At 45.5% G+C, this 18,065-nt stretch overlaps 1 protein-coding gene across 1 annotated transcript in view; it reads right to left on the bottom strand.

Annotated features, from left to right (window-relative positions):
- Positions 1-308: 308 nt before the first annotated feature.
- Positions 309-18,065, bottom strand: part of LOC125389747 (uncharacterized) — a 66,824-nt gene continuing 49,067 nt past the window's right edge. Inside the window, exons 4-8 of the mRNA XM_087901954.1 lie at positions 3,529-3,643; positions 3,123-3,331; positions 2,494-2,539; positions 1,837-2,047; positions 309-771 (exon numbers count right to left, since the gene is read on the bottom strand). Of these exons, the coding sequence (XP_087758080.1) occupies positions 476-771; positions 1,837-2,047; positions 2,494-2,539; positions 3,123-3,331; positions 3,529-3,643 (877 nt within the window). The 3' untranslated portion in view covers positions 309-475. The remainder of the gene's footprint in view (positions 772-1,836; positions 2,048-2,493; positions 2,540-3,122; positions 3,332-3,528; positions 3,644-18,065) is intronic.

The following is an 18,065-nucleotide window of genomic DNA, read 5'->3' as shown; positions in this document are numbered from 1 at the left end:
CCTCCTTTTGGTCTGAGCAATGGCAGAGGTAAGAACTCTCTAGTGGCTGCTCTGCTTCTCTCATCTTCAGCATCAAGCCCTAAACCTGACTCTGAGGTTTGATTATGAAGATCAGCTGGAATCTGTGCCCCAGCAGTTACTTGTCCATTTTCTGCCACACCCGCGGTTTGATTTTTCCTGTTGCCAGATGGCCTGCGAGGGTCCTCCTTCCAGGATTGACCTGTTCGGCTCTGGGCTGCATTGCATAAGTGGACCCGTGTAGATCATATCACATGGTGAATAGACATCCTGTCCCTGAACCCCATGACTTAAAATGAGGACGAAAATTTTATTGATAATCAACATTAAACAACAATATAACAATGGAAACAACAGCAACAAAGAGTTAAACAAAATGGACAGGGACGTTTTCCCTATATAGGGCCGCAGAGCTTCTGCGTGCAGGTGGAACTCCGTAGGTGATTTGGTTCTCTAACTACACATCAACATCAGGCAGTGGGAAAACAGGCACAACTGCAGGGATGTACTCATGAGTTTGGATACGGATGATTATGTGCACTGAATCGACTGATGTGTCTTTAAGCTGCCCTGGTCCATCCTCGGGCAGAGTTGGTCCCCCTGTTGCCGAATCCGCGCTCTCAGTGTCCTCTTTGGGTGTCAGGTCTCCCGGTGGCCCTGCCACAGAAGGTGGTGAAGGATGCAGCTTCTCCTGCATCTCTGTGGCATCCGGTATCGGGGCTAATGATGTTGTTGTCCAGCGGAACCCACCATCTAAAGACAGAAAGAGATGGACCATTAGTGGAGTCAAGCTAGAAGCTTCCAGGATGGGGTGGTCTTCCCAGAGGTGGCCTTGCGGGTCACACAAGGTCTGATCATGCCAGAGAATCCCCACTCCCCTCTCCCCACAAGACATATATCTGATGGTGTCCTGTAGTTGCTTTTGGTCTTTTTGGGTTTTATTTTATTTATTTTATTTACTCTTTGACAGCCCACCACTAAACTCCCAAATAAATACACGGAGATGTTTTACTTCTTATGAATGGATGGCCTAAGTGTAGCTTTTGTCCATTCGGCTTTCCTAACTTAAATTATCCTGTTTAAATGTTTTGCCTCTGGGCATTTTACCTTTATTTATTCAATATATCCCTTTTTTTATTACTTCATGGATGGCTGTGTGACTATGTGGCTGTGTGGCTGTGTGGCTGTGGTTGTGTGACTGTGTGGTTGTGTGGCTCTGTGGCTATGTGGTTGTGTGACTGTGTGGCTGTGTGGTTGTGTGACTGTGTGGCTGTGTGGCTGTGTGACTGTGGGCTGTGTGGCCCTGTGGCCGTGTGGTTGTGTGACTGTGTAGTTGTGTGGCTGTGTGGCTGTGTGGCTGTGTGGCTGTGTGGCTGTGTGACTGTGCAGTTGTGTGACTGTGTGGCTGTGTGACTGTGTGACTGTGTGTCTGTGTGGTTGACTCCTGGCATCCTCTTCTCCTTCTCCTTTTCATTTTCTCGCTCCTTGCTCTCTTCCCTAGTTTTCTTCTCTTATCTACTCTCTCTTCCTGCCAGCCCCACCAATTTCTCTCTGCTGACCATTCAGCTCCTTATTAGATCAATCAGGTGTTTTAGGCAGGCAAGGTAACAAGGCTTTACGAGTTAAACAGATGCAACATAAAAGAAAAAAAGACATCTTTGCATCATTCATCCTAAATCCCACAGCATAAACGAATGTAACACATCTTAAACTAATATTCCACAACAGTGTTCAATTCTACTTCCGGGTCAAGGCTTCTGCAGAATTTCCTGGTGGACCTCAACAAGGAAACTTCCTCCAGCCTTCCGAGGTACCTACCTGTGGCCTCCTCATCTTCCTTGGGCGTTTCCGTGGACTTCTGCGCCTCCAGCTGTGACAGGAGCCTCTGGACACGCAGTCGGGGGAATACTTGAGAAAAGTCCTGATACAGGTAGTCCAGAAGTCTCTTCAGGATCGCCCGGTCTGGAGCCATCTTAAAATCCTGCGGTACCTTTTGCATCCAGTCTATCAGAAAGTCTAGAATGTTTCTGCAGGAAAGAGCAGGTTAGCAGGAAGTAGAGTCAGAAGCCCGGCTGGCCTCCCTTCACCAGCACAGCAGGGGTCCCTCGGATGAGAAAAAGGCTCTTCAGCCCACGTGCTTCTGGGTCTCATGTCAGGAGTGAGGACTCTTTGGAGAGGCCTCAGACACTTTCTGTGCCTTGGAGGACAGGATGGGCTAACTGGACTCTGCTGTGTTGGAGATGGATTCTCCTAGGGCCCTTGAGCCTCGTCCTTCCTTCTGCTCCTCAGAACCAAAGCTATCACTGGAGATCTCTGTATTTCTCAACCTGCACGGAAAGTCTCTGGTATCATCCTCTATGGGGATCCCAAGACCAAGGTTACCTGTAATGGCTTAGTCCTCAAGCCTAGCCACCCCAGACCTCCCACTCTACAGCTGGGCTCTTACCTCCCTTGTCACCCAAAGCCCACTCCCCTCTTTATAAGGAAGTCTTCTAGAAAGTCAGCATCGGGAGATCCACACCTGTGGCATTTTATGAGGGTGTCACCGCTAAAGTCATCTGTCCCCAACCCACCCAGAGATCTAGAGGGAGCTCTCAAAGCTGGAATAGGAATAGAAGCTAGGGAGTGGGTTGGAGTGCAGCGGGCTCTTTGTACTCTTCTGACTTCCATGCTGAGGGCCTGGGAATGAGCCTCTGGTCACAGATCTTTAAGGTCATGAACTAAACAGGTGGAACCCAAGCTGCCCCTTTTCAGGGTTCTTGGGTTTACAGGGTTTCCTTGGGCCCTTGCAGGGATCCCTTCTGGCTCCATTTTTCCCATATAACCTTATCCCTTAGCGCCTTCTTCGCAAATGGGAAAAAAGCCTTTGCTCAAGGCGTAAGAAAGGGTAGTGTTTGACACTACTTGGGTCAATATCACAAACTCGATGCATCTCCTCTCCCTCAATCTATGCCGTGTCAGTCAGAAGCGGCAGGCAGGAGAAGAACTCTACCAGCACACAACTGTACTTTCCCTAGGAGAGCACACAGCCCTGGAGAAGAGCAGGGTCCTCCTAAAACCAAAACAGGAGGCGTGGGGGTCGGAACTCAGGTGTAGCCACTCACATAATCTTGTCCGTTATTAATGCCAGCACCTTCCGGGTGGTGGCGAAAGCAGGATAGACAGCAAGGAAAGAATCCACAAAGTCGTCCTTCCCCTTCCTTAGAGCAGTCGGGAGGTAGGACACAACTTTCTCTATGAAATCTGGATCTCTATAGTCAAATTTGAGCGGTCCAAATAGGCGTCTGAATTGGCGGTCCAATTCCTCTTGACCCTGAGGAAGGACCAAGAAAGGAAGGAGCTCAAATGTGGAAACTCTGAGAGACATCAACAACCCATTACCACACACTGAAGGGAAAAGTGGGCAGAAAGAATGTTCCCCAGTGTTCTCAGATCAACCCAGCCCCAGGCAGGGACTGCAGTAGGTTAGGAGAACAGAAAGGTCTCCTGCTCCAGGCTGGCCTGTCTTACCTGTTCTTCCCTGGTACAAGATGACCAGACGTGTGTGACAAGGCACACCAAACGTCCCCAAAGGTGGCGAAGGAGACCACCCTTGCCTTTTCTGTGGCCTGAGCCACGAGTTTTCCTAAAACAGGACAACATCCTCACTCGTTGAGTGTCTCAGGATGAGTGAGTCAGCCTGAACTGTGAGGCTACTGCCCGCCTCTGGCTACCTGGCAGCCAGGATGCCAAGTAACATCTGGACCATTGTGAGGAAAGTGAGGTCACCTCCTGGGGCTCTCCAGCCTGAGCCTCCTGCACATAGGCTTTCTCTAGCACTGGTCATGGCTGCCAACTGCTCTTCTTCTGCCTTGGCGTGTATACAGTGGGTCACAGAGATGTTCCATGCTCGTAGCCTCTAGTTGTTGGAACTCTTTGGGGAAGGATTAAGACATGTGGTCTTGTTGGGGAAGTGTGCCACTGGGAGTAAGCTCTGAGGTTTCAAAAGTCTGTGACGGGCCAAACCTCTTTCTCCCTGTCTCCTTTCTGTGGATGAGATGCTTATTGACACATATTCTTTGCAGTACTATACAGAATAATCCCACCATCCTGAGTAGGCCCTCTGTGCTATCCATCTTGCCAGTTGGGTTGCAGGTGTTCAAATACATTAGCCCAGAGGGGAACGTTTCCCATTCAAACCAAGACACACCATAGACCAACTTGATAAGCCAATGACTTTACCAAAATCAGTTCCAGGAGCACAGGCATATGCTTACAGGAGCAGGGACCCCTTGAAGGCAGCTGCGTCACTGCACAGCCCATCACCGACTGGGCGCTGACTCACAAAAGCTGCAACTGTGGTGACCCTAGTGCACTTGCACACGGCCAGCCAGGGCAGGGTCGCTTTGCCACCAGCTGTCTAAGCGTCTGTAACCTTGGGTGGGCTGGGGGATGAACCTTGTGTCAGCTTTAACTGGAGCTGTGTAAAGCTGACCTACGAGGTCAAGAGACAGAGGAGAAAAACCTCATAGACATCTCAGCAACCCACTTGACATTTTGATTTTCACTTCTAACTGTTCTGTGGAGCCTGTCCCTTGGGAGCACCCTCTCCTCATTAATCCGTTCTTGCACTCACACCTTTTGTTCTCCCAAGGATCAACTGTTCTTTTGCTGACTATGGTGGTGCACATCTGTAATCCCACCATTTAGGGAACTGGGACTGAGACGGGAGGATCTGGATGTCAAGGAAGGTGAACTCCAAGGCAGCCAGCACTACATAGTGAGACCCTACATAGTGAGGTCAGTGCCCTTCAGAATCATTTTCTGTGTGAATATCCACGCTCTTGCTTCAGCGGAGCTTTCTGTGTGCTTGACACTTGAACACACTTCCCTGGTCGCAACTGCTTCAAGTGTGTTTTGATTTCAGAAAGGACCTAGGGTTTCTCTCTCTCTCTCTCTCTCTATCTATCTATCTATCTCTCTCTTTCTCTTTCTGTGTGTGTGTGTGTGTGTGTGTGTACATGTGTCTGCTTTTGCATGTGTGTACACCCATGTAGGTATGTGTGTGTGCATTGGGTTTGTGTTCAGGTAGGTTTGTATGTGGATGGAAAGAGGAATTTGGCATTATGTGCTTCCCTAGTTTCTCTACTCTTAGTTTTCATTGAACCACGTTCTGTCACTGAACAGCTCACCAATAGGAAAAACTGTCTGACCAGTGAACTCTGTTGCCCTGATGTCTCCTCGGGTGTCTTTTGCCTTCTTTCTTCCTGCTGTGATAGAATAGTGACCAAAAACACCTTCAGAAATGCAGGCATGTCTTTTATCTTGCAGAGTAATGTCCACCATGAAGAGAAGCCAGGGCAGAAACTCAGGAAGCAACTTGGAGGCAGGAATGGAAGCAGAGGTCATGGAGGAACACTGCATACTGGATTGTTCCTCATTACTTGTCCAGCTTGCTTTTTTAGACCACTCAAAGTGGCACCTTCCACAGAGGGCTGTCCTTCCCAAATCAAGCACTGATCAAGAAAACAGGCCACCTAGTTGCCTTGCCACTCTGAGGGAGGCATTTTCTCCACTAACGTTCCCTCCTCCGAACTGACCTTTCTTTGTATCAAGTTGAAGACAATGAAAGGAAGGAAGGAAGGAAGGAAGGAAGGAAGGAAGAAAGAAAGAAAGAAAGAAAGAAAGAAAGAAAGAAAGAAAGAAAGAAAGAAAAATATAGACCTTTCTAGTATATAGGTAAGAGTTGCACTGAACAATGCCATTTTTTAAAAACATGAATGCTGGTTTTCCACTTTAGGTCCCTGTGCTTTCTCAGCAGGCAGCACACTGACAGCCATCTCCCTGTCTTCAATCTGTATTGTTTCCAGGGTCCATCAATCTGCATAGGGACAGTGACGTAAGCATTCTCACTCCTGTCCATAGTAACCTACCTCATCTATGATCTGCTGGAGGATATGAAGGGACTGGTCCTGTGAACTCTAGCTGCATGGTTTTTATGACTAGGGCAACCACAGAATACCCCAGAGCACTGCTGGTGATGGTCCAGCATTCATGGTGTACCTTTTACCATACCAAAAGCTCATTTCAATGAACATTTGCAAGTAAAGCTGTTTGAACAAAAGTGTTTTCTGCATGCCCCAGCTCCCAGTGCCACTAAGACAAATGAAGAGGTGATGGAGAGGCAGAAAAACTGAGACACAAAGTGTTATTTTTTATTATTACTTTTATTTTTAAAAATTATCTTTTGAGGAAGGGGACACTTGCAAGGTGAATGGCGAATATGGATGCAATTGGGATGCATGATATAAAATTCCCAAAGAATCAGTAAAAAGTCCTATGTTTTTAAAAATTCAATGCATGGTGCACACTGGTGCATGCTTTTAACCCCAGCACTTGGGAGGCAGAGACAGGTGGATCTCTAAGTTCAAGGCCAACTTGGTCTACAGAGACTTCCAAGACAGTCATGACTACACACAGAGAAGCTCTATCTTGAAAAAAAAAAAAACAAAACAAAAAAGTCTATGCAGAAACAGACAAAAAAGGAAGGAAAAAGAAAGGAGTAAGTTTGTGGTTCTGAGATTTATTTATATAAATCCAATATATATGACGCCATATATATAAAACTGTCTAGCTAGTTAAAAGTGACCAGTGGAGTTTGAAGGGACTTATGGGGATAAAAGGATGCATGGGAGGGGATATGCTCAACATGTTTTTCTGATAATATTTAATGTCACTGTATCATGAATTCTGATTGGTATTAATAATAAAAATTCAGAATCAGACATAAGGGTTAATGCTGAAGATCAGAAAAGCAGAAAGGTCAGCCACTAGAGTTCTTTCCTCTACCAATGCTCAGACCAATGGCTGATCCATCCTCAGACTGCCTCTTCAGGCTGCATCCTCAGAGTGCCTGCCTCAGACAGCACTGCTCCTCAGACTGCATTGAGCCCCTGTCTCCTCCTGCCTTATATTCCTCTGGAGCAGCAAGTCACAAAACAATCCTGCACCAGTTTGGAATTATGATTAATCAAAGGGTTATTTATTTCAGGGGAAAAACTTGCAGATCACTGTCCTAGACAACAGCCCTCAGCACGACCAGGAACAGAGTCTAGCGGCCGGAAGTGGGAGCTGGAAAGCAAGAAAGCAAGCACACGGCTACCACTGCTTTTTGAAGTAAAAGAGACCACGCCCAAGTGGGCTGGTATCTTAAAGGGTAGTTATTGGCTGAAGGAGCAGAATGTGCTCCCACAGCACCTCCCATTTTTGTTAAGTAAGAGAGTTCCAAATCCAATACAAAACTATATACATTAGTAACAGATATCAAGTATAATTACAATTACAACCAGCATAAACAAGATTAAGCCAAGGAACATATGCTAAATATTTTAATAAACATTCTATCCTATGGAGTCTAAGTCTCGTATAGGAAATGGCTTGACTAGATCATAAGAGTATAGTAAGTAACTAGACTTATCTAATCTTCAACCCCATCAAAGGCCTGAGAAGGGAAATAATATTACTTGAGCAGGCAGGAAGTACAATCAAGTAGCTTCCAAAGCGAGCACTATATGATGGAGACAATTAGCTACCTGAGCAATCACCCCAAGTCTCATTTTGCAACATTGAAGCCACCAACTTTGGCTAAGGCCTAGCATAACTGACAAACCATTTTCAGAGGCAAGAAAATTTTCCAATGTTGTCCAATGTTGGTCTTTGCCAGACCTCTTACATACACCTGAAGGCTGAGTCCTCCTATTTCTGCCATTCCAAAAGGAGGCATTATTCCTAGAAATCCATTGTCTACAATCCCTTCTCATATGTCCCATTCTACCACAATTAAAATATTTGGTATTTTGATGTCTTCTCTTACCATTGGAAATTCCTTCTCCTACCCATGCTTCAGTACCATAGTCAAGTGTCTCGACATTCATTGTATGCAAGATCCATTTATGCATGGGTGCTGATCTGATCTTTAAATGTCCAAAGATCTGTTTTCACTCAATGTTGGCATTCTCATAAGCCAAAGATTCAATTATTGTATGTCTAGCTGCTTGGTCAGTTACCCCTATTTGTACAGCCCTAGTTAGTCTCTGCAAAAAGTCACTAAAAGGTTCTCTCCGTTTAACCCTGTTTAACCCTAATATATGATTCAACTCTCTTTCCTAGTTCCTGAATCCTGTCCCAAGCCTTTCAAGCTGCTGTGCTACATAAGGACAAGGTGTGGTCATCAAAAAGAGCTTGATCCTGAGGATCAGAGTAAAGTCCCTCACATAGAATTTGATCTAGGAAAATCTCAAGTTCTTCTGCTTTTTCTTGTTACTCTAAAATTCTCACCTCCTCTTTTAAAAAAGCACCTTCAAAGTAATTGCTGTCTTCTTTTTAGGACCTGAGATTAACTGAGCCCAAACTTGAGGTTTTGCTTTGCTACTGAAAGCCCAGGCTTTGACCATTTCTCTAAAAGGATGAATGTAGTCTGTTAGCTACAATTGCTTGTTTAATTTCCTTTAGATCAGTCATACATATGGACTCCTGTGTATATTTTTGACAACCTTAGAGTACTTGGGGCCAGATACTTTTTCTGGAAAGGCAGGCAGAACTCTGGGGAAGCTATCCCGGAGATTTTTGTGTACCGACAAGGTTAAATTTTGCATTTGTACCTTTTGCTCTTGGTCATGAAATTTGATAATTTCCTCAATTTTTTCAAATCTGTGTACCACTGCCTTTTGTAATGTCTGGATCTCCTGTCCAGTGTTCTGTTCTAATGTCCTCCTTGATGATTCCAAGATATGAATTCTGTCCAGTAGAGATAATGTCTCATCCTTGGACATAATCTTTATAGCATGCATATTATTTTCTTGTAGAGACATTCTATCAATCAATCTGTCATACCCCTTTGACAGAGTCTGATTAATACATTCAATAGTGCAAATTCTCTCAAATAATATTTCAGCACCCACTGTCATTGATAGGGTTTTATTGCCAAATCAGCTGTTTCCTTCTCCATAGTGCTAAATCTTCCTTTAAGTAAACTATTATCAGTCTGTACCATTTCCAAAAGTATCTCAGTTGACCGAGTTTTATTAGTTAAATTGGTTGTATCCTTCTTCATATTTCCAACCTCTTTCCTGAGAAGTTTGGCTTCAGTCTGAAAAAACTACCATTTCTAAAAACGCCTCATTCTTAGCCCTATTGTCAAACCATATTTTTAAGAAAAAAATATTAAGAACAAGACTAATCCCCAGAATCAGAAATAGTGATATAGAAGGGATATCATATGAGTCTTGTAAAACCTCGCACATGGTGTAGGTAAAGTGGCTATTGAAACCTTGGATGGTTAGATTGTCTAACGTATTGCCCTTTTAAATTAGCAACTTATGATCTATATTTAGGATATTAAATCTTACCTGCGGTATAATTAGCTAGATTAGGTGCAATAACCATTACCTGCCAATAGGTGACATGGGCCACCTACAAAACTAACCAAGCAGGGCGTAGTGGTACACGTGAATTTACATAACTGGTCTGAAATCTGATTTTAGAGTGGAATGCTGAAAGATAAATCACAGACTGTGTACTCTGCAGATGTCTCTAGAGCAGTGGAAAAGGCAAATGCAACCAATCGTTAGAAAGCTGTGGAACAGCTGGCTCAGACCAGGGAAGCCCGTGTCTCACCCAGATTTCTGTGTGAATTTCTGAAGCCCTTTGACTCTTCCCAATCTGGCCACAATAAATAAATCACCTTTTCCCACTGTTAATTTGACTATTTCAATTGACTTATTGAAAATGGCCGTGCGAACCTGTCTTGAGGCACTGGTTGTGACCCTGAGTTCAGTACCACAAGGTTGTCCTGAAACTAGAGGCACACAGCTGACGTCAAAGGTTCCCCCCCAGTACAAACTTCAGTCTGAGTCACCCTAGAAACATCCTTCTGCTAACACACACTCACACACTCACATCCACTGTGACCCAGACTGACCCTTGTGTGCCCAGAACAGCCTGGGACAAACCTGGAGCACATGGGCCTCTCTGGGGAGAGGGCTGTGGCCAGTGTCATGGACCACCAAGTGTGTCCTGGTACCACCTGGACGGTGTCAGGAAGGAGGGGCTCTCCAAAAAAGGCACCCTTTTTCTCGGCAAGGTCCCAATAACTAGCTTTGCCCCAGGGATTCTGTGCCCTAGTTACTCAGACCCATCCCATGTGGTAGAGCCAACTGTGTGTCTTTCAGGAATGATCCCCAGCCCATCTTCCTGATCTTCTAGGAAGGACTTCTCTGTGTATCTCCAGACAAGACCCGCTTGGCCTCCTTCCTGTGTCCAAAGCCTATTCCTGGCTGATGGATGCTTCCTGACCAGCAGAAATCATGGAGCTGATGGCCAGATGATGGGACCCTCCACACAAGACACCTCTTCCGATTTTGCCTTCTGTGATGCGCCTCCCAGGACAAGCTGTTCACTTTTGGTGAGTTAGGTGGTTTTACGCTTATGAAAAGGCTCCATGGGAGGAAATAAGATGTTACTCAGCTGTGATGCTTGTGTAGAAATATGAAGTGGTTATATGGGATGCTGCAAGCCATGCTGGACCTCACCATGGTTACTGTGTGTTCACTCACACATGCTGTCCAGTGTTAGATGGGATGCTGCAACCATTCTGGACCTCACCACGGTTGCTGTGTTCACTCACACGTGCGCGTGCATGTGTGTATGTCAGAGACAACATCAGCTGTCATTTCTCAGATGACGAACACCTTGTTTGTCACTCAGTGTCCTAGAGGCTGTAGACTAGGCTGGCTAACCAGTGGGCCACAAAGACCCACCTATCTCTACCTCCACAATACTGAGGGTAAGGCATCCACCACCTATGCTGGCTAATTTTTGTTAGGGGAGGGTGTGTCTCTGGGCCTCTTTGTTCCTCTTCTCAGCATGACCTCATTGAATAAATCTCCATTCTCTGCTTGTCCCAGTTGTGTCTTTAATTGCCTTTTGAGATAACACTAGAAGGCCCTGCCTGTAGCTGCTGGTCCCACTGCCAGGAGCTGGGAATCAGAAACAGCCTAGCACCAGGATCATTGTACTTAAAGTTCAAGGTAATCAGCATCCAGCCTGAACGCTAAAGTCACAAGTCAAAGGTTTCTAAATCCCGGAGTAATCGAGCCCAGTCACTCAGGGCCTGGCACTGTGAGCTCCTGGGCCTGCTGGGCTTGGGTAAAGCAGAAAGATCCTGGCCAGCTGATTGGGAAAGCCAAGAGGACATCTGAGCATCCAGAACCGCCCTTCCAGCCCACTGGTCCAGGGTCCTCCCTTTGTAAGGATCTTTCAGCATAGCCTCCCAAGTCCCACTGGCCAGTCAGCTTTTTTTTTTTTTTTTTTGGTCTGGCTGCTCAGAAGTTTATTCTCTGGACCCATTCCAAGGGTCAGGGAGTAGAGCGCTTTACCTGCGTCCCCAAGGAGGGGCTGCGGGGAGCTCGAGTGCATGAGGCAGTTCCTTAAACTAAGTATCTTCCTCTAGTTGGCTGTGTCTCTCTTGTGTCTATGTGTGTAATTCTGTTTTTATGTGTCTGTATCTATGTCTGTATGTCTGTCTGTATATGTATGTGTTTATCTCTGTATCTAGGTGTGTCTAGTATTTAGGTTTCTGCATGATGCGTTTATGTCACTTGTCTGTGTCTTGGTGTGTTTCTCTATGTTGGTGTCTAATTGCCCTTGTGTGTGTGTACCTATGTCTAGTGTCTGAATACGTCTATGACCCTGTCTCTGTGTGTCTCTGTGTATGTGTGTTTATGTATATGTCTTTATGTATCTATCTCTATTTGTCTCTATATGACTCTGTGTGTATATGTGTGTTTTTAGGATTTTTATGTGTCTCCATGTTTCTATTTCTCTGTGTCTTTGTATATATGTCTTAGTATGTGTTTATGTGTCTGTATTCTCAGTATATGTATCTGTGTGTCTATATGTTTTTCGGTATCTGTGTTTCTGTGTGTTTGTTTTTAGAGTCTGTATGGGTCTCTATTTGTACATCTCTGTGGATCCACTCTTTTCAGAGGACAGTCAGAACCCAGGGCCCATATACGTAGTCCACACCCATATCTATCCTTCTTTCAGGGACACAGGGCAGTCAGTACCCTGGAAAATAAGCCCACAAGGGTCTCTGACTCACAGAGCCACTTCTTCATGCCCACCCACCCCTACGGTGGTCAGCACAGACACCCGCAATGCACAGCCATAGTGTGACTCACCCAGCTAACAATGTCTAGGTGGTGGTTTCCTGGGAAGTTCAGATGTAGATGTGGGAGAAGCCCTGAAGGATGGGGCTCCCTTACCTAGGACTACACAGGATGGGAAACTCCAAACCCTTTTCACCCAAAGCCAAGACTAGCTAGTAGGATGTGAAAGAGACTGGGGCATCATAAGGCCAGTGAGCCCCAACCTAGGACCCAGTGCTGCCCTGTTAGATAGCACATCACCAATGCCAAGTCCCTAACTTCTCAGGGACTGTCTCTAAAACTGAATGTCCCTGCCCACTCCATTCACTCCATCTTCCCCTGAGTTTGTACTATTTCTTACAGGCCCCTCTTGATACATTTTGGCAGCTTGTGAAAAAGAAAAATTGATTGCGTTGAAGGTCCTATTGCAAGCAGACCCAGGTCAAAAAAGGTCACTATTCAGTCGCTGTGGTCGGAGCTGGGAATCCTGAGGCTTGGTCATCCCAGCAGGTCGACAAAGAAAGCAACCAAGATCTTGGGAATCCAAATGTACTCAGGCCTCCTGCTCTAATTAGCTGTTTGCCTGATTGGAGCAAGAGTCAGTATGGAGGGCGTGTGGCCCTGGGAACAGGTATAGAGTTTGCTGGAAACCTAGGAGGGGCCACAGGTGCTCAGGAGGGGCTGCTGGCAGGCAGGAGAGGGCTCTGGGCCCTTCATCCAGCTGAGGAGACTCCCCATGGAGAAGAGAGCTGTGGGTAGAGAGATGCATCTCCTGGCTGTGTCCTCTCACATGGACTTGGTGACATGGATGGCAGACTTGTTAGAGGTGGGAGTAAGAGGGGAGGGGAGCAGAAAAGGGGGGGGAAGGAAGGGGAGAGGCAGGGGCACAGAGAGATAGAGACAGTAAGACAAGACAAAGAAGCATGGAAACAGAAACAACAGATGACAGACAGACAGACAGACAGACAGACAGATGCACAGAGATTTGGTCAAAGTTCTCAAGGCACCTCTGCTTCTCCTTTGGGTCTCTTCAGGCTGACCCTGCCTGCTGAACCCAGGCTTGCTGTCAGCATCTCTAAGCCTTGCTCAACAAACTGCTGTTCCTCTGGCTCTTGGGAGGCCCTGCCCAGTTCACCTTCCATCTGGTCCCCCTTCCTGGGCAGGAAGACCCCTCCTGGGAAGCAGAGGGTCTCTATCAGAAGAAAGGCAGTGTGGGTTGCTGAGGTTTCTCTCTGTTCCTGTCTTCAAGACCTCTAAGATGCAACTGGGCTCTAGAAGCTGCCTGTGCTGCCTGGTGATGTCATCTGGTTGCTGTGGAAGCAAAGAAAGAACGGATTCCCACAGGAAAGAGGAGAGCCAATGCAAAGCACAAGGTTTTAGAATCCCGTGTTGAGGAAAATCAGGTGTTTCTGTGTGTGATCCGCTCTCCGTGTTCACCGCCGGCCAGAGAGGAAGGGAGGAACGTGGGTCTGTCCGGTCAGAAAAGGACGCCTGTCGGCTTCTGTGAGGGAGGTCATCCATGGAACAGAAAACTGTAAGGTAAAGGAGCTGGATCTCGGCAACAAAGGTTCGTGGTTTGTGTGTTTGTTTATACACCCCGCTTCTGCCCCTGCTCTGGACTGTCAGGATAATCAAGGCTCCCGTGTCTTTGTCCTGAAGCCCTGATGGATCAGTGACCCAGTTATGAGGTGATTTGTTAGAATCTTTGAACTCTGAAGTGTCTCCCTTCTTCCTTGTGGCATATAATGGGCTAGGTTTAACAGTTGGAAGCTGTACCAAGATGCCCCATTGAGGACCAGAATCAAGATGTCCAATAGGCAAAGTCAGAGTCCTCTGGAGTTTGTTAAGGTTTTGGTGCCAGGGTTTGGACTCAATAAGGAGGCCAGACAGGGTAGTGCTCCTTGAGTTCAGGGGGAAAGAGGACGCCTCTCTTGCCCCAGGGGGTCCCAATTGTGGTTGTGTGAGAGACTACATCTGTCCCAGGAGATACAGTGTCCAGGGATCAGTGTCCCAGGTGGAACAGGATCTCAGGGTGCCCTGGCTTAGACCTGGTACCCAGGTCACAAGACCAGGGATCCTGGCTTTGTTGAATGGTGTATTGTTTGTCTTATTTGTCCATCTTTTCTCTTTGTCTTATTGTTGTCCCCTTTGTCTTATTTGTTCATTTGCATCTCGGTTGTCTGCATCCAGTTTTTCTTATTGTTCTGTTGATGTTGCTTGTCTCTGTTGGTCTCTGTCTTGTATTCTAGTTTGAGATTATGGGGCAAATGACCTCAACTTCTCTTATGCCCTAGATCTCATACTGCTGCATGTCAAAAATTTAAAAAAGAAAGGAAGACAGAGAGAGAGAGAGAGAGAGAGAGAGAATGTACTACTCTTGGAGTAGTACACCTTGACTTCTGTAAACTGAGACTGGAGCCCACAATTTGGGGCCCATAAGCAGCTTAAAAACCCACTGTTCCCAGCAGGAAAGTAAGCAGCCACTTCCACTACAGCACCATGGGAATTAGATTCTGCGCTGCCCTCTTGAAATTACAGCTGAAAGAAGTAAGAAATGTTTAATCTGTCTGTCTTGAATGCATGAATGTGGCCACTGCATATTTGTGTCTGATTGGTCTTGAATGTATGAGTTGGCTGTGTTCTGTGTCTTGGTTACTGTAGAAGGAGCAGCGGGCTGCGTTCCTGCCGCCCCAGCTAGCTTTACCAGAAATAATTACACGGAAAAAGTATTCATTTAAACACTGCCTGGCCCATTATTTTCAGCCTCATATTAGCTAACTCTCACATCTTGATTAACCCATTTCTAATAATTTGTGTAGCACCATGAGGTGGTGACCTACCGGGAAAGATTCAATATGTCTGACCTGGCAGCTGGTTCCATGGCGTCTGCCTCATTGCCTTCTTCCCAGCATTCTGTTCTGTCTACTCCACCCACCTATGTTCTGACCTATCAGGCCAAGCAGTTTCTTTATTAATTAGCCAATGAAAGCAACAGAAATACAGAAGCCTCTCCTACATCAGGTTACAGCTCAGCTGTTGCTGTTGCCTGGACTCAGAATGTATATCTGGATATTCTGGCCATTGAAACCAATGTAATAGGAACTTAAATGTCAATTGGGTATGAATAATATTATAGTTGCTTTGTGCTGTTTGGGACTGGTCTATGCTCTGGGATTGGATCACCCTTTTTCGGATCCAGACTTGCTTTTAATGTTTCTATATCTGGGGTCAAAAATTGGCAGGCAGAAGAGGCAAGAGCACAGCAGCAGGCTGGAGAGGTGGCTCAGTGGTTAAGAGCACTAACTGCTCTTCCAGAGGACCCGGGTTCAATTCCAACACCCACATGGCAGCTCACAACTGTCTGAAGATCCAGTTGCAGGGGATCTGACACCTTCACACCAATGCACATAAAATAAAGTTAAATAAACCATAAAAAATATTTTTTAAAGAAGAACACAACAGCTGAGAAATGGTTGGCTTATAAATTACTGGCTATGGTTAAAAAACCTACAGTGTTTGTAACAAAAAGTTAACTTAAAACTTGAACACAGAATTAATAATCAGAAGGCTACACAGGTAATCTTAAAACAAAGACCTATTTCATCACTGTCTATAGATCTGGGCAATTATTCAAATGTGCTAACCTTTTTTTAACCCCTTTAGTTCTGCTTCTGGCTAAGTGTTCTTGTTAAATGAAATATGTCAGCCCAAAACATTTTTATGCTTAAAAGCTCACCCTGAGGAAGGCTCAAGACTACACAGACTCAGTGTAGTCACTGGCCAACTAAAGTTAGGGCCACAACTAATAAGCAACAGGAACTGGAATGTTGCTATCTTATGATGCAATAGGAAGTTGACCTTAAACGGTCTGGCGAAGAACTTAGTGTTATGGTTTAAATAAAAATGCTGCAGGTCCCCAAAGTGGCAGCAGGCAGTGGGTTGTGGTCCTGAGAGCAGCCAGTCCCAGGCAGGGATGGAGCAGTTCCCCAAATGGCTGCAGTGAGTCCCAAGTAGGAAGCCTTGTGGTGGGTGGGAGACCTCAATGGGGCAGCCAGTCTCACAAGGAGAGACAGACAGATGGGCACACCATGAGACCACTCCACAAGTCTTTAGAGGCAGCTGGTCTGAGGCAGGGAGCCACACGGCAGGCAAGAGACAGACAGACAGGCACACCATGCGGAGTGAGGCTGAATATTTATTTAGTGTGTTATGGAGGGGACGGGGAGAAGAGGAGAGAGACAGCGACTGATGGGGGAAGGGGATAAATGGGGAGAAGGGAGAGACAGAAGCTGCCTCTGAGAGAGAGAGAGAGAGAGAGAGAGAGAGAGAGAGAGAGAGAGAGAGAGAGGAAAAAACTGGAAGCAGAAGATCAGCTTGCTTCAGAGGATGGCGGGGTGGGGAGTAGAGGGGGTAGATGTGACTTGTCTCTTAAAGGGACGGAGCACACCATTACAATTGGAGCAGTTTCTCAACCTATGGGTCATGACCCTTTGAGGTCAAAAGACATTTTTACAGGAGTAACCTAGGGTTACCTGCATGTCGGATATTACGTAACAGTGTACAACAAAAAATGAAAACAATTGGTTTAGAAAATGTCTCTCCTTACTTAAAGCCCATTCAAGTTAACAAAAATTGGTTTAAAGATATATGTCTAGGACAAGCAAAAAAACCCATGATAGTCAAAACAATCCTGTACAATAAAAGACCTTCTGGAGGCATCACAATCCCTGACTTCAAACTCTACTACAGAGCTACAGTACTGAAAACAGCCTGGTATTGGAATAAAAACAGACAGGAGGACCAATGGAAACGGATATTACTCCACACACCTTCGAACACCTGATTTTTGACAAAGAAGCAAAGAATATCAAATGGAAAAAAGTATATTTAACAAGTAGTGCTAGCATAACTGGATATCAACATGTAGAAGAATGAAAATAGATCCATATCTATCGCCATGCACAAAACTCAAGTCCAAATGGATCAAAGACCTCAACATAAAGCCAGCCACACTGAACCTTATAGAAGAGAAAGTGGGAAGTACACTTGAACGCATTGGCAAGGAGACTACTTCCCAAATATAACCCCAGCAGCACAGACACTGAGAGAAATAATTAATAAATGGGAACTCCTGAAACTGAAAAGCTTCTGTAAAGCAAAGAACATGGTCAACAAGTCAAAATGACAGCCTACAGAATAGGAAAGATCTTCACTAACCCCACATCAGACAGAGGGCTGATCGCCAAAATATATAAAGAACTCAAGAAATTGGTCATCAAAAGAACACATAATCCAATTTAAAAACGGAGTACAGACCTAAACAGAGAACTCTTAACAGAGGAATCTAAAATGGCTGAAAGACACTTAAGGAAATGTTCAACATCCTTAGTCATCAGAGAAATGCAAATCAAAACAACTCTGAGATTCCATCTTACACCTGTAAGAATGGCCAAGATCAAAAACACTGATGACAACTTATGCTGGAGAGGTTGTGGGGAAAAGGGAACACTTCTGCATTGCTGGTGGGAGTGCAAGCTGGTACAGCCCCTTGGATATCAGTGTGGTGATTTCTCAGAAAATTAGGAAACATCCTTCCTCAAGACCCAGTAATACCACTTTTGGGTATATATCCAAAGGATACTCAATCGTGCCACAAGGACATGTACTCAACTACATTCATAGCTGAACCTGGAAACAACCTAAATGTCCCTCGACCTAAGAATGGATAAGGAAAATTTGGTACATTTACACAATGGAGTACTAACTACACAGCAGAAAAAAAAATAATGACATTTTGAATTTTTTCAGGAAAATGGATGGCGCTAGAAAATATTATTTTGAGTGAGGTAACCCAGACACAGA

The sequence above is a fragment of the Myodes glareolus genome, chromosome 26, assembly GCF_982192425.1.
Source record: "Myodes glareolus chromosome 26, mMyoGla1.1, whole genome shotgun sequence".
NCBI classification, from domain to species: domain Eukaryota; kingdom Metazoa; phylum Chordata; class Mammalia; order Rodentia; family Cricetidae; genus Myodes; species Myodes glareolus.
Note: the sequence above shows the minus strand (reverse complement) of the source record. Positions and strands in the feature narration are given on the sequence as shown.